This window comes from Trichosurus vulpecula, chromosome 3 (genome assembly GCF_011100635.1).
Source record: "Trichosurus vulpecula isolate mTriVul1 chromosome 3, mTriVul1.pri, whole genome shotgun sequence".
Lineage (NCBI taxonomy): Eukaryota > Metazoa > Chordata > Mammalia > Diprotodontia > Phalangeridae > Trichosurus > Trichosurus vulpecula.
The window spans coordinates 288,255,701-288,273,042 of NC_050575.1; the positions used below are offsets into that span (position 1 = coordinate 288,255,701).

The 17,342-nt window shown below is 39.8% G+C and overlaps 1 protein-coding gene across 1 annotated transcript in view; it reads right to left on the minus strand.

Moving 5' to 3' along the window:
- ACOXL (acyl-CoA oxidase like) overlaps positions 1 to 17,342 on the minus strand; it is a 531,229-nt gene that overhangs the window by 221,204 nt on the left and 292,683 nt on the right. The window contains exon 11 of the mRNA XM_036753019.1: positions 4,348 to 4,464. Within this exon, the coding sequence (XP_036608914.1) occupies positions 4,348 to 4,464 (117 nt within the window). The remainder of the gene's footprint in view (positions 1 to 4,347; positions 4,465 to 17,342) is intronic.

Here is a 17,342-nt window from a genome sequence, read left to right on the forward strand (position 1 = left end):
ATTTAGTTTAGTTTTTCTAAACATGAATACTTTTTTTTTCTTATTTGATTATAAGCTCCAAGAGAGTAGGAACCATCATTTATTTCACCTATCTACCCAGTTCCTATGTCCTGTGTCCAGTACTCTGCACACAGTAAGTGCTTAATTAAGGTTTGTTCAACTGAATAGTAGAATTGAGAGTAACCTGGGTCACTGATTCCTGAAGACCTTTTTGGATCCTGATTCTCTTATCATCCATTGTGATACCTATTCATAAATATAATTTGTGACTTTTTTACTAGAAAGGGGGGAAAGGTGATAATACAAAGAATCTCAAAAGTCAAGTGATTTCCTTCTCTTTTTCAGGGAGCTCCAAACATGAGCTCCAAGTCACTGAGTTGATCTCATCTGGGCATAATGCCCAAATGAGATTTTCTTTAGCAACTGTGAAAAATACTTCATCAGTATCACAAGACTGGGTTAATCCAATGTAGATCTTTTTTCAGGGAGTTCTAATTCCTTTCAATCTCACCAGTAGTAAGACGTCTCAGGCTGACCAGGAAGCTCATTGACTAGAAAGCAGCATCAAATTATATAATGCATTGGAAGGGTATAGGGAAGGTGAAGAGTCAATGATGAAATGTGGAAACTTAATAGTAGTAACTCAAAAGCAGTGGGGCTTTAAAAATGTGCTTTGCCCAGAGATCGCTGTATAAAATGTGTGGCCTGAATCTCAAATTTCTTCTAAGTTACCTAAAGTCCAGTGCTGGACTTCTTCTCAAGGTATGGTCTGAAGCACTTAACTCTACCTATCATTTCTCCAATACAGCTTTTCTTTGTTCTTTCCTCATAATAATTCTCCTATGAGGAACAATTATTATACCCTTTTTATACATGAAGCAAGTGAGACTCTGAGATATTAAGTTACTTGACCATGGTAGCACAACTAGTAAGTGTTTGAGGCAGGGTTTGAACCCAGATATTCTGACTCCAAATCAAGCATTTTACCATTATACTAGACTGTCTTCTAAATAAGTGAATACAAGGTAACTTTTGAATGGATAGGGTCTGTAATAATTGTAGGACAGTAAGAGATATCACTGGGGCAGCTAGGTGGTGCAGAGGATAGAGCACTGGCCCTGGAGTCAGGAGGAACTGAGTTCAAATGTGGTCTCGGACACTTGACACTTACTAGCTGTGTGACCCGAGGTAAGCCACTTAACCCCTAAAAAAAGACATCTCTGGAACTGAGCCTTGAGTGAAAATTGGGCTTCTAAGGGGATGGAGTACTTCACAAGCTTGGGGGACAGTTACACAAATGCACAGAGGTGGGAAACAAAATGCCAAGTTTGGAAAACAATGAGCAACCTAGTTTGGCTGGAAAGCAGAGTATGTGAAGGAGAATGAGGTGAAATAAATGAGACTAGAAAGGTAAGTCAGAGTCAGACAATGGAACAAGATGGAGAATTGTATTTTAAAAGAGAATCTCTGAAGTCTTTGCACCCAAGTCTTAACTGTGCTTTGGGAAGATTATTTATTTTGGCAGCTACATGGGGGCTGGATTAGGGTGGCAACAACAGACTGGAAGCAGGGAGATGAGTTAAGAGGGCATGGTAGATCCAATGACAGGGGTGATAAAATAGGGTGGTGGCTATGTATGGGTATGAACTATGTTATGGAGAGACAATCAACACAATCTGGCAGTGAGGGGATGAGGGGGGATATGAAAGAAAGAAGAGTCAAGAGTGACTCCATGGTAAAGAGTGTAGGTAGTAATGGACACTCAATAGAAACAGCATTGTGGAGGAGGAACATGTTTAGAGAGAAAGACAATGAGTGAAGCTGAGACGCTGACAGCACACTCAAGGAAGATTTCCAGGAGGTAACGGGCCTGGAATTGAGAAGAGAGATTAGGCTGGACATAAAGATTTGGGAGTCACTTGTATGGAGATGGGAACTGAAGCCGTGTGAGCCCGTGATCATTGTTGCTGTTCATCCTTAGTTCTTAAAGAGGACCAACGGCAGCAGGAGGGGGTGGTCTTGACTTGTGAGTGAGGCAGAGCTGAGCAAAGTCACCAGCTGCAGTGGCAAGACAAAAGTCAAGATGACTGGCAATGACCCCGTGAGCAGGTGAAATCGCCGAGGACAGGAATACACAGAGAGAAAAGAGGACTAGGACGGAGCCTTGGGAAATATCCATGGGTAAGGGGTAAAATTTGGATAATGGTTCTAGCAAAGTTTAGGGAAAAGGACAGACAGGTAGGAGTAGCAGTTAGCAAAGGCAATGGTATAGGAGCCAAGGGAAGAGAGAGTATACGGAGGAGGGGATCATGGGTACTACCAAAAGTGGCAAAGAAGTCAAATGGGACGACGGAGGAAAGTTCATAAACTTTAGCAGCTAAGAAATGACTGACAGCCTTAGAGAGAACAATTTGGGTCCAGTGGCAGCCAGCTGATGGCCATAGCTCATGCTTATATTATGCAGCTTCACAGTTCACTGTTCACAAAACACTTTATATCTTCACCTGCTAACAACCCTGAGAGGTAAATATTATTATCCTTATTTTACAGACGAGTAACTGAAGCAAACAAAGGCTGAGTAACTTGCCCAGGGTCTCATAGCTAGTAAGTGCCTGAGGCATAATTAGAATTCGGGTCTTCCTGACTCCAAGTCCCCTATTCACTGAGTCACCACCAAGGTGATAAGATCAAAAGCCAGATTTAAAAGGCTTGAGAAGTGAGTGTGCATTGAGGAAGAGGGAGCTGTGTAGATGAAGTTTGTTTTTTTTTAAGAGTTTTGGAGAAGACAGAAAAGATATAGGAGGGTAACTTGATGGGGTGGCTGTGACAAGTAAAGATATTTTTAAGGATGTAGGGGAACTGGCACGTTTGAAGAGCAGGGAGAGAGAAGGGAGAGGGAGAAGGAAAGAGAGAGAGAGAAAGAAAGAAAGAGAGGGAGAGAGGGACAGGGACCCCCGCCCAGAGGAAATGAGAAGTCTTTGCAAGAAGGGATACCTCTTTCTCAAGGACTGGAACAAAAGAGGAGAAAATAGAGGTCAATGTAGAGGGATTTTAAACCATGGAAAGAGGAGAAAAAGGTGTTCATAGAGCAGGGCTGTCCAACCTTAGGTTATCTTAGGGCCACATTAAAATAAAATGATTATTCAAGGAGCATACCCAGAATAAAAAATACAGTACACTAACAGAAAGTGGAGGAATGTGGGTCATCAACACGACAGTCAAAGGCATGAAGCCCAAAAGCAAACACAAAACAACAAAGCAACAACACAACAGTATAAAGCTAGGTGCATACTGACTAGTCCGCATCTACAGATTGAACACATCCCACAGTTCGATTGAAAATTCCATGCAATATATTCCATCCATAACACTGCTTAAAATACCAAAGAAGATTAACATCAACAAGATTATTTATTAGTGATATAATTAAAAAATCTAATATGCATTCCATGCAAATTATTATTTTATTTTTTCACTCTTGAAAATTAAAACCCACAGGCGGGCTGCATAAAATCGCACTGAGGGACCCATGCGGCCTATTTTGGACAGCCCTGTCATAGAGGATGGCTTTGAAACTGTCATTAAAACAGTCTGAGTCATTAAAACAGATGAAGAGAGTGTCTCTGCTAAGGAAAGGGAAAAGGAATCAAACTGGCAGCTTGAGGAGAGTTTGGCCCAGCTGTGTGGAGGGCAATAGAGAGTCAAATGAGGAAGGAAAAAAAAAAGATTATTCTGTAGCAAGGTGCTCAACTGGCATTACGGGGTAATCTCATTCAGGCATTTTCAGCAGCTCAGGAATGAGATGAGAGAAGATGAATAGTAGAGGCAATTCAGAGTAGAGACATGGGAATGGGTGAGTGTTTTTAGGGTGAAGGAGTCAAGGGTGGTAGACGGGAGACAGTTGAACTCATCACTTAAAATGTTAAGAATGACATCATCCCTCCTCAATTTGTCTATCTGTGGAGATGTTATCGTTTTTTAGAACCTCTATTTAGGGGGCCATGGAGAGAGGTAGAAAAAGAAGCTGCAATTCAAACTGGCCAAGTGTATTGTTTTTAGCAACTCTGACAAATAGTTTGCTTGGGGAGAAAATGAAAGAAACCCAATGGAGAAAATGAGCTCTTTTCTGATCATCTGAGGGTTTTCATTAGCACTGATCGAGACGATGGTGTGTTGGCTATTTCTAGTCCATCCAAAAAGCTCTGGGTGCTCGCATCCAATATCGTTAGAATTTTAAAATAGCTATCTCATCTCCTTTCAGCTGCTTATTAATTTTAGCTTGTCACTTATGCTAATGTTTAGTAAGCAAACATTTAATCAGATCAGATGGCCAAAAGAAGGTTTTACCTGCTGGTAAAAGTCAGGGCTAATGCCGTTGCCAAATGAGGCATCAATCGGAGGTACTGCGTTTGGTGTTCAATGATCTTGACTTCTTCCTTGGCCTTGGGCCCAAACTGCCTCCGGCTAGAAGTAGTAAAAGCAAACATGATATTTTATTGAAATCCGAAAGGCGAAACCTTTGTGTTTCTGGAGAGACAAGTGAACAGACAGTGTGAAACTGTTGCAAAAGTCAAACAGCAGCCTATTTGTCTTCCAAAATTGCTTTGAAACAGAATCTAATGGTGTCTTTTAAAATTTGATTTAAAACAATTAAAAATCATAAAGTCTCCCCTTCCCCCCAACACATACAGAACAAGAGCACCTGAAAATGGGTCAAAAGGAAGCTTTTTAATGTTTCCCTCTACATACAACCCTTTCCCTCCATTTCACGGGCAAAGTGATTTTTTACTGCTTAACATTTATATGGCATTTGATAGTTTCCAAGTGCCTTATGATCATTAATTATTCGGCTTAACTAACTTTGTGACATAATTAAGAGGATGGTAGTGGTATTCTAGAACATATTTCAAAAGGACATTCTCAGAAGGAAACCAACTTTAACCCTGGTGTTCCTGTCAAATTCAAACTCAGGTCATTATTTTCAGCCTCCCTGAGGCCCCCCCTGTGGTTTCAAGTGGAAAAGGTATTCTTCACTTCCTGCCTTCAATTACTGTTGAGTCTCTCCCATGCCCTATAAAACAGCTGCTGCGCTTTCCTCTCGAGGTGGGTATGTCAGGGGTGAATCCAACCATTCCTGCAAGGAGTTTATAAAATATCAGGGGATCTTTTGCAGGAAAGGTGCTCTATCACTGTAGGTCATGATCATTAAGGAGCAAATGTTTAAATGAACTTTCACAAAACCCCCAGGGCTGCTAGGAACATGGAGGGGTCATCGAATCTACGCCCCTGCCTCTCTCTCTCAAAGCCCCAGACCTAAAGCATATTGTTTCTGAGTTGGCAGGATCTGGATATTTAAAAGGGGCAGTCACAACCTGAACAAGAACAATTTCATATCTATTCATCATCTTTCTCAGGAGGCCATTTAAATACTGTTGCCTATGAGGACATTTATTCCTTTGTAATAGCTCAGCTATAATGACCCAAGTCAATCAATAAATCAGTCAATTAACAAGTATTAAATACTCATTACATTTAATAGTAGTATGATTTCGTAGGAATCAGTATGATTGATTAGTTAGCAATTAATGGTATTGAGCAAACAGTGCATGCCAGGGACTATGCCAGGCACTGGTGATATAAAGACCAAAATAAAACAGTCTCTGCCCTCAAGAAGCTTACTGGCCCTATGGGGAAGAAAACATTTAGATAGATAGATCAATAGATTGATAGGTAAATGAGTATGTATACACACAAAGTAAAACTAAATAAAAAACAAACGTTTAAAAATTTTACATTGAGAAAAAAATAAAAATTAAATGTTAAAAATATTAATAGCAACCCGCATTTACAAAGTACTTTAAAGACTATAAAATATAATCAAAGAAGTGTTTACTCTGTGGAGGAAAAAATCCATCAAGTTCTAGTCATGTATTCTTCCATAGTATCTTATCTGTATGCTTTGGTAAATAGCTGTAACAAAGGATGTGATAAATCTTAACACCTTTAAAAAAAACCAACCCTACTTTAACATGACATGTTGCATAATATCTTCCTAAGTTCTCCTGTATTGGAGGGAGCTAGTTTTCATTGATTCATTGTATCTCGTTCACTAATCAAATCTGGGCTTCCCTTCACAGTAATCTTTTCATTATCCTCCTCTGCATTTAGGAATATAAACCCCATTAAGAGACAAGACACACTGAGTCAAGGTTTACATTGGAGAGAGTTAGGGAAGGTGGTTGAGGGCTAGGATGACAGCCCTCGCCATGTCTTAGACCTGGTCCTTTTCATCTGAGGCTGATGTGAAGAGGTTAAAGAATAAGTACATTGTCTAATGGTTTGGGGACAGTGAGAGAATCCTCTGACAAGTCATCCCACCAGCTCAAAAACTTTCAGACTTGTCAAAGTAGCCTACTCCCTATTATATAAATTATATAACAGATGAAAAGAATGTGCTGTGGACAAGGATGATAAAAGAAGTCCATAGCAAAGTCAAAAGGAGCATTCAGAGGTCTCAATTCAATCACCCTCCTTGCTTTTAGACCAGCCACGAGGAAGAAAAGAGAGGGGACAAAGCTAACTATCCCATGCCATCCCAGGTGGGCTAGCCCTGCCATATGTTCATTCCTGGAGTGTCCGCATTATCACAAGAACAACTGCTTATGTTTCTATAGCACTGAGTGGATGAAGCACTTTCTGTTAGGTGAGGCAACGAGGTGATATAATGGAGGGAGTAAGGAATTTGGAATTAGCAAGAGTTCAAATCCTGTTTCAGACACTTAATCTCAATGGCAAAGGCTGAGTATTTACATATGAAGGAATGAAAATACACTTATTAGTGAATGAAAAAAATACATCTTAAGTGTTTTCTACATCCAAAGCTAAGTGCTAAGGATAAAAATGGAAAAATAAGACAATTCCTACTGTCAAGGAGTTTACATTCCAATAGAAGGAGGCAGCATACCTAAGAAAGTTGGCTTCTGAGAAGACAGAAAGAACAGGTCACTCCTAGGGTATGGGCAATGTATGGTTTCTAGTGTCATTTCCCTTAATAAAATCACGTCGACTTCTGAGGTTGTACCATTTGACAATGCCTAGGACTAGGGTGGCAAGAACTTTCTTTTTTATGCCCTTCAGTGGTCATAGATACGGAAAAAACAGGGGTTACCCTTTAGGAAGACGGCTGTTGGGGGGCAGGCTGGTAGTAGGGCCAGTGATGTGTGTTGGGGTGCTGTCATTCTTAGGGTGTTTGGGTACAGAGTTCTGGGTCTGAGGGAGGTGGTGGTCAAGGTACTGGAGATGATTTGGTCCATCTGGAAATGCCTCCTGTCTTGTCTTCAAAGTGTCTTAATTGCTTCAGTGCTATTGAAAGATCAAAGATGGAAGAAGGAAAAAAAGCTATTGGATTTAGCAATGAGATCAGTCATGGGTAAACTTGGAGAGAGTGTTTTCAAAAGAATGGCAGAGGGAGAGAAAGGAGATTACAGGAAGGAGTCAATGGCTATTGAGAATAGAAAGACAGGAGGGAAAGATAACTCCACAAGTTAGGCAGTCAAGGAGAGGAATTTTACTTCAATATTAAATTCATATAGGCTCAGATTTATTGTTTTTGATGTGTTGTTCACATTGGATGATTATCTGCTTATTTCTTCAATACTTCAAGCATCTGCGGCAAGTACTCCTTCCGACTTCATACTGTGACTGAATCCTATTTCAGACACTTACTGGCTGTGTAGCCCTTGGCAAGTCATTTAACCTTTGTCTGTCTCAGTTTCCTTATCTGTAAAATGGAGTTAAACATAGCACCTCCCTCTGTCATGATTATTGTGAGTATCAAATGAGAAAATATGCTTTACAAACCTTAAAGTATTATATAAATGTTAGATATCATTGTTATTAAGGTAGGTAGTACTTTATTACTCCCATTTTCCAAGTGGGAAATCAGGCTCAAAGAAGTTAAACAATTTGCCCCATGTCACGGAGTTAGTATTTTGGCCAACATTTAACCGAGGTGTGCTGACTCTAAGTACAGCATCTTTCCATCCTCTTCCATCAACATAGGATTGGATTTTGGTTCACCTCATTTGCTAATGCAGAAGACAATCTCTCTTTTTAGCAATTACATTGAAAGTGGCACCCATTTTAAGACTGTACCATCTACCCCTCCCCATACTGGAGAAAGAAAAGCATGGTACCAGGAAGTGACACAGTATCCCAAATTTACCCAGAGAGACTCCACCACCACTGCCGCCATCATCATCATCATCATCATCATCGTCATCATCATCATCATCGCTAGCATTTCTACAGTGCTTTGGGGCAGCGAGGTGGCACAGTGGATAGAGTACAGGGCCTGGAATCAGGAAGACTCATCTTCCTGAGTTCAAATCTGGCCTCAAAGACTTACTAGCTGTGTGAGCCTGGGCAAGTCATTTAATCCTGTTCGTCTCAGTTTCTTCATCTGTCAAATGAGCTGGAGAAGAAAATGGCAAACCACTCCAGTATCCTTGCCAAGAAAACCCCAGATGGGATCACAAAGAGTGGGACACCACTGAAAAACAACTGAATAAAAACATAGAGTGCTTTAAGTTTTGCAAAGCACAAATGTCTCATTTGATTCTCACAACGACCCTGGGAAGAAGACGCGCATATTATCCTCATTTTACAGATGAGGAGCTGAGGCAAACAGGGTTAAGAAACTTGCCCTGGATCACACAACTAGTAAGTGTCTCAGGTAAAATTTGAACTCAAGTCTTCCTGACTCCAAGTCCAGCACTCTATCCAAACATTCAACTGAACTACAAGAAAGCTTTCTAAAATAGGAAATAGCCATATGGAGACCCAGACTAGACCTCTGCAAGGTATTTCACCCCAGATCCTCAGATACTCTGCAGTAGATTCAGAAGGACATGAGAACAAGTCTGGTTTGGCATCTGCCCAGAGCTGCAACTCCTGACAGAACACTGGATCTACTAAAGGAAGGAGGAACAAAGCCTGGGGTGGTTGTTGCTCTACCACAACCACACGGGAAGGAGCAGTAGAGTGTCCTCTCCCCTCTCCCATCATATTTACCAAAAGAAAGGAGTATCTGTTCTGGGGCCAAATGTACATGTATAGAAAGGAAAAGGAGGACTCCCTCCTAGTGAAACCTAAATCCCCATAGGCTTGTGGGGGAAAGAAAGAATGAAGTAAACCTCAGGTAGATCACCTTAAAAGACAACCCATGGGAAAGGCAAAAGTTGTAATGGCTCATCTTCTAAAGCTAGCCTGTTCAGAGCTGGGAGAGGAAAGGGCTCATAGTCATCCTGGCTTGCTCTGATGAGCTAAGGAAAAAAAAGACTGATGAAGATAACTGCAGTATATGTATTATTCTCTCCTGAGGAACTTGACAAGATCACCCAAGTTCACCAAAACATCTTGTTATGTTGGAACATTATGGGCATTCAAAAGCAATCCTAAAAGGAAAAATCAAGGCAATGAGAAATGGATACTGCTAACAATCTTGATTGCAGAGGATAGATGACAACTTACGCTTTTGTTCTCTTGGTGGTGGATTACAGGTACGGCCTAAGGTAAATGATATTAAACATGATTGTTGTGTCAGCTTATTTTAATTAACCCCACTTCACTGTTGTGTAAGAGGGGATTCTATTAGAAGGAGGTCCTGAGAAATGACAGTGATTTTTTTTAAAAGCATCAGTAGGACATTTTAAAAAAGAATTTATATTGCTCCAATTATGACAGGAAGTACTTGAATGAACTGCCCACTGAGTTGGTGGAACATCACCTAAAACATCAAAAGACACTGCAGAAGAAAAAGGAGTTGGACACAGAATTGGGTAGGAGGATGGTAGCGTTCTAGATCATAACCTATGTTCTCACACGAAATCCCACCTTTTCAACGCTGATTTTTCCTGGTGATGCTATATGACTGAGAGTCAAGGAATGGCCACAATCTCAGAAGAATCCAAAGTGCATGAAACCCAAGGGACAATGAAAAGACATGTTAGGTACGTATTTGGCTATAGTCCATTATTTATGATGACTCCGATTCAAAAAGAGGCATAAAATACAATATCGAGGACATGCATAGATGGGAAAGGAGGGAAGCCAGTGGTGTAGCAAGGTTGAAATATAACAGATGAACAACCCAAGGGCTGCCCTGCTATTCATCAAATATTGAAAGAGCCATAGGAAGGTCTCAACACATTGGATAGATGCTCTACAGTGGATTCAGAGCAAAACATGGACAAGAATCACACAGGATTAGAAAGCGTAGATGGATCACCATCTGTCTGGGTGGAGAGAGAGAGGGCCCACATCAAAGAGATAGCTATCAAAGTACCTCATACTTTGAAGTACTGATGGATTGAAGCATGAGGAGCCATCGGAAACTTGAAAAACTGAAGGACCCACCAACATTATAGTATAACAAAGAATTTTTTTGTTATTATTTCTGGGTTTAGTGTCCTCCAGAGTGTCAGACAGTTAGAGGAAGTTTTCTTTTCAGAAAAGAAACTGGCTAGGAAAGGAAGAGATGGTACAGAAAACAACTTTTATCATGTGGAACATACATACACATGCCTATACCTTTATAAGGTTTACAAAGCACTTCCCATGTGCTCTACCTCATTCGATCCTCACAACAACCCTGGAAGGCAGATGATGTTATTATCTCCACTTTACAGATGTGCAAACTGACAATGAGAAAGACTAAGTAATTTATCCAAGATCACGCGGCTAGGAAGTATCTAGTTTCCTTAGAAACACTGAGCTGCATTTCAGCATCACTTCAAGGTAAACCACCAACCACTGTTCCCACCAGCTGGGTCTCACTAGTGAGGCAGAGTCATGAATTTTGTCACAAAAAATCCTTTCTGCTCTTCCATTTAAGAGTTACATTATACTGCTCTTCAATTGCACATAAACTATCTGACTAGATACAGTTTTACATCAGCATTTTATAGCCTGGTTTTTAGAACTATGGCATGCATGATGCTGAGTGAAGTGAGCAGAACCAGGAGAACACTGTACATGGTCACAGCAACTTTGTGTGAAGATGAACTATGATAGACTTAGCTCTCCCAGCAATACAGTGATCCAAGACAATTTCGAAAGACTCGTGATGGAAAATGCTAACCACATCCAGAGAAAGAACTATGGAATCTGAATCGAAACAAACTATTTTCACTTCTTTTTTGGTTTTCATTTTTTCTTTCTCGTGGTTTTTCTCTTTTGTTCTGATTCTTCTTTCACAACATGACTGATGTGGAAATAGGTTTAACCTGTCTTGGGGAGGAGGGAGGGGAGGGAGGGAGTGATGGAATTCAAAATCTTACAAAAATGAATGTTGAAAACTATCTTTACATAAAATTGGAAAAAATACTATTAAGCAAAAAAAAAAAGGAACTGTAGCATGCATTTATTTAGCTCTTTAAAATGTACAAAAGACATTTTCTCCTTTGAGTCTCAGAGTTTGCAAGGTAGATACTATTATTACCCCCTTTTTCCAATGAAGAAATGAGAATCTTGACTTGGTCAGGCTCACATAGTAAGTAGCTGTCAGAGGTGGGATATGAATCCGGAATTCCCCTTTTCCAACACTCTGGTCACATATTCTAAAGTTTCTGTGCTAGCAGAGGTCAGACCATAATATATTAACATTGTTAATATTCTTAACATTGTCTCAACTGCTTTACTAATCATTATTTTAAAAGAATATACTTCTAATTTTCCAGCAAAAAATAGTACAAGTCCTCAAAAGGAAGGGGAAAAAATTATTTTTTTGATTTTTAGCAGAAATTTGCCAGGATTTTCTTTCGTCCTCCATGCTCAGTGTGCAATCCCTGACGTTTCTTAGCAATCCTGAAAGATCATTTTGAAGATCTCCTTCATAGGGTTATAGAATTTGATCAGATTGTTATGGCTCTCAAGAATACTGGTAACTTTTCAGTGTGAGCTTTTATACCTCAGAAATCAGCAAAAGTTACAAATCAGGACATTATTTGTTTTGTTGTCTAGACTTAACAAAACATTAAAAGCAAATTAAAGTTAAAAGTATGTTTTGTGTACATTTTTTCCCCAGAATGCCAATTGTTAAACATTTACCAGCATACTCATACCTTCAAGGAACCTTGGATATTATCTAATCTAACCTCCTTGGTAGGAAGTTCCTCCTCTGCCTCCTCCTCCTCCTCCTTCTCCTCCTTTTTTTGGGGGGTGGGGAGGAGGCAACTGGGGCTAAGCAACTTGCCCAGGGTCACACAGCTAGTAAGCATCTGAGCTAAGATCTGAACTCAGGTACTCCTGACTCCAGGGCCAGAGCTCTATCCATTGTTCCACGTAGCTGCCCCCGGAAGTTTATTCTTATAGCAAGTCAAGATTTTTCTTTTTGGAACTGCCACCCATTATTCTGCTATTGGGCAGTTCTTCAACTACTGTAGAGGTAATATTGTGCAGTGAATAGATCATTTGGCCTATGAATAGGAAGACCTTTCCAATTTTGTTGTTCAGTTACATTTTGACTCTTTGGGGTTTTCTTGGCAGGGATACTGAAGTGGTTTGACATTTCCTTCTCCACCTCATTTTACAGATGAGGAAACTGAGGCAAACTTGCCCAGAGTTTCCCTCTATTCATCATCTGTCAAATGAGCCAGAAAAGGAAATGGCAAACCACTCCAGTATCTCTGCCAAGAAAACCCCAAATGGGGTCACGAAGAGTCGGACACGACTGAACCAACTGAACAAAAATAACAATAAGACAAACTAGGATTTGAACCCAGGTCCTCTCACTCCAAATTCAGCATTTTTTCAACTTTTTTTCTATTCTCCACAGTGTCTTGCACAGGTGAAAGCAATATGGTGAAGTAGAAACAGTGAGGGATTTGTTTACTTTGTGTTCAGTTCCAAATTCTCTCCCCCACACATTGAGAAGGCAAGAAACATAATACACATTATACATATAAAGTCATGCAAAACATATTTCTGTATGAGCCATGTTCCACAAACAGGGGGTGGGGGTTGGAAAAAATATACTTTAATCTGCACTTAGAATTTATCAGTTCTGTCTTTGGAGGTGGATAGTGTTTTTCATCATGAGTCCTTTGGAATTGTGGTAGGTCATTTCACTTTGCATCAAGTTGTATAAGTCTTCCCAGGTCTTTCTGAAACTATTCCCTTCATCATTTCTTACAGCACAATAGTATCCTATAACATTCCTATACCATAGCTCTTTGCCTCCACAAAAAGAGCTATTATAAGTATTTTTGTTGGATCCTTTAAAAATCTCTTTGGGGCACACCCATAACAGTAGCATTGCTGGGTCAAAGGGCATGCACAATTTTATAGCTTTTGGGAAATAGTTCCAAATTGCCTTCCAGAACAGAGGATTGGCTCACAATTTTACCAAGAGGACATTAGTGTACCTATTTTTACACATCCCCTCCGGCATTTATCATTTTCCTTTTCTGTCATCTTAGCCAATCTGATGGGTGCAAAGCGGTGCCTCAGAGTTGTTTTAATTTGCATTTCTTTAGTAGTGATTTAGAACATTTTTCATATGACTATTGGTAGCTTTGATTTCTTCTAAAAACTTCCTGTTTGTATCCCCCTTGGCCATTTATCAATTGGCAATACCTCTTATTCTTATAAATTTGGCTCAATTCTCTATATATTTGAGAAATGAGACCTTTATCCAAGGAACCTGCTGCAAAGATTTTTCCCCCAGTTTTCTGATTTTCTTCTAATTTTGACTACATTGGTTTTGTTCGTGTAAAAAAAATTAATTTTATGTAATCAAAATGATCCATTTTACCTCCTGTGGACCTATCTACCTCTTCTTTGGTCATGAACTCTTCCCCTATCCATAGATCTGTCAAGTAATTTCTTCCATGCTCCTTCCACTAATTTGTTTATGAAATTATCCTTTATGTTTAAATTATGTACTCACTCTGAGCTTATCTTGGCATACAGCGTAAGATATGGGTCTATGCCTAGTTTCTGCCAGATTATGCTTCATTTTTCCCAGCAGTTTTTGTCTAATAGTGTTTGCCCCAATAGTTGTGATTGTTGGATTTATCAAACACTAGGTTATGTACTCATTTACTTCTGTTTATTGTATACCTTTTCCAAAGATCAACCATTCTATTTCTTATCTGGTACCAAATTGTTCTGATGACTACAGCTTTGTATTATAGTTTGAGATCAGGTACAGCTGAGCCCCAAGTAAGGTATTTGTAATCAAGAGAGGCTCTGGTTCAAATCCCAGCTATGACAATAACTTTGTGTCCTCTGATAAGTCACTTAACCTTTCTAAGCATCAGTTTCCTCAACTGTAAAATTCTGATATAATGCGTACACAATTTGTCCTGTAGGGCTATTATGAGGAGAGTATTTTGTAAACTACTGAAGGATGGAGCAAGGAGGGAATTGGTTTTATTCTTCTGTGTGGCAGCTGTCTTTGCTCTGACTCATGGACATAGATGGCAACCATAATCCTGGCCAGGCTTCTCACAAATGTGTGCTCTCAGGCACAAGGGAGAAGGGATGAGGGGGGAGGAAAGGCTAAAGCATCAAAACAACATGTCCAGTAGTTGGTGGGTTAGGAATACTATCTTTATAAGTGAGGGATAGACATAGGCAGTCCACCTGAGTATGCCTCTTTTAAGAGAATTACATACAGAAAAAAAAGATGCTACATGCAAAATAAAGAAAATAAATAGGATCATTGATTAACCAAGCATTTGCCTCATAGCAATCATTCTGCAAAGTAAGATATTTTCCAGATTCTGCATTCTGGCTGTACATTCTGCCAGGCCATGTAGGAACTGTCTCTTCAGGATGGTGATAGGGTAGAAACCCATTTCTGGCAAGCGAACTGGAGTGTCTCAGCTCTCTGTGATGACATATTATTGGCCTATGGCCTTTGGGGAGGCCAACTGTTTTCTTTCAGAATTGTAAGTAGGGAACTGCTCACTCTCTTTCTTTGGCTTCACAAATTGCTTGTTCCCTCTGAGCACAGGACAATCTGAGAAAATGGATGCTGCAGTTTTCACTTGATTAACGTCTCTTTAACCCAAGGCACATGAGTGAGAATTTTCAAAATCTCACTGACTGGGCAGAGTTCTCTCAAACTGGGCTCACAATTCTCAATCTCCATGGAGCTAATGACAATCCATCCTGGGAATGGATTAAGGCTGGGTGCTCTTAGCCCTTTCTCTTAACCCTGTTTTTCTCTCAATAGCAGACACCATCCTTGACAAGACTGCCTTCATTTTCTTGACCGGTGTCTTGGGCTCCTGACTCCCTAAGTCATCTACTTATGAGCCTTTATAAGAAGATGTTATGGTACTAGTAAGACAATAAAATGGTGACAATGGTGAATGCGAGGTTGGTGAGATAATTTCAAACTTCTTTCTGTACCAAACTACATTTCTCTTTTTTTTCCTTCTCCATATTTTTTTTTTCAAAATGAAAGGATCTATTGCTAGGAGCTATGTGCCTGCAGTGATCAGAACCATCATGGTGTCATCAAGAACATGTCATTCAGACTAAACTTATTTCCCTTTCTGGCAAAATTACTAAACTAAAAGATTAAGGGAATGAACTGCATTCAGTTTCATCAGCATCTTAACAAAGCATAGGACTTGGTTCTTATGATATTTCTCTGGAAAAAACCGAAAAACATGGGACAGACCTTAGAACAATTACATCAATTTATAACTGGTTGAACTGTGAGGCAGTCCAATGTAGTGTAAATCTTGCTAGATTTGGCATCAGAGGACCTGCTTTTGAATTCCCGCTCTGTACCAAAGTGACCTTGAGCAAATTACTTAACCTCTGTGGGCCTTAGTTTCACAGTAAAATAGAAAGTTAGACAGTGGTATCAAACTCAAAAATAGGGGCCACTAATCCTATAGGCCACATATCTACTTGGTTTTAAAATGCAATATTATCTATGTTTTATTGTATTCTTTATTCAAAAATATTTCTCAATTATATTTTTCTCTGGTTTGGGTAGCATTCAGGATATTATGGGTTATATGTAGCCTGTGAACTATGTGTTTGACACCTCTAAACTAGATGCCCTCTAAGTATCCCATTCTAGACCTAAACCTAAGATCTATAAATGACTAAACCTAAAGAATAGCTATTAATAGGTCAATGTTAACTTGGAAGGAGGTCTCCAGCAGAGTACCACAGAGATCTGTGTTTGCTCAGGAGTTGTTTAGCATTTCTATTAGTGACTTGAATACAGGCATCAATGACATACATCACATTTTCATGATATGAAGCCTGAAGAGAGAGTGAAAACACTGAATGACAAAGTCAGGATTTCAAAAAAGATCTTCATAGGCTCAAACACTGAAATTTAAGGGGAGCAATGGTAGAATCTTATACACATGTTGAAGTTAACTTCACAAATAGAAGATTGGGGGAAATGGGGTTTGTGTGAAGAAGAACTGGGTTTTTTGTGGACCACCAGCTCAATATGAGTCAATAGGATGCTATGACTGCCAAGAAAGCTAAGGCAACGTGATGCTACATGAAAAGAAGCTTGGTGTCTAGGACTATGAAGGTGACAATCTTGTCATACTCTGCTCTCATCAGACAACAACTGAAGTATAATGTTCAGTCTAGAGTACCAGATTGCCCTTAGGAAGGCTATTGGGAAGCTGATGAGTTTCCAGAAGAGGAAAACCAGAACGGCAAAGGAAAATGAGTTCCTGACATGAAAGGAAAAACTGAAGGAACCGCAAGTGTTTGGCCTGGGAAGACAAGAGTTAGGACACATGTTCTAACTTATTCAAGTACCTGAAGGCTGGTCATGTGAAAGAGGGATTAGTCTTATTCTGCTTGGCCCCAGAGGGCCAGCTAGGAATGCTGGATGCAAGGTGCAGAGAGGCAGATTTGGCCCTGATTGTCAGGACCAACTTTCTAACATTTCAAGATATCCAAAAGTGGCATGCCTTGGAAAATATTGGGGTCTCCCTCCCTGAAGACCCTCAAATAAAGTCAGAAAGCAAAGCACTCACAGAACAGCTGTGTTAAACTGAAAGTCATTTCAAAACACAAGTGGTTAAAGCCTAAAACAGATTAAAATGTAATTGGGAAATGTTTCACAAAATAAATAAAAATGCAATACAACATAAATAATGTTAAATTTGTGGTTTTCAAAGTCAACATGCAGCCCAGAGGTCCATTTCTATTCAAGTTCAATACCACTGTAATGAAGAGTATGTCGTCTGGAGGATTCTTGTTCAGGTACAGGTTGGACCGAGGTCTTTTCCCACTCGGACATTCTGTAAATGTCATATCCTCATTCCACCTCCCATGATGTAAAA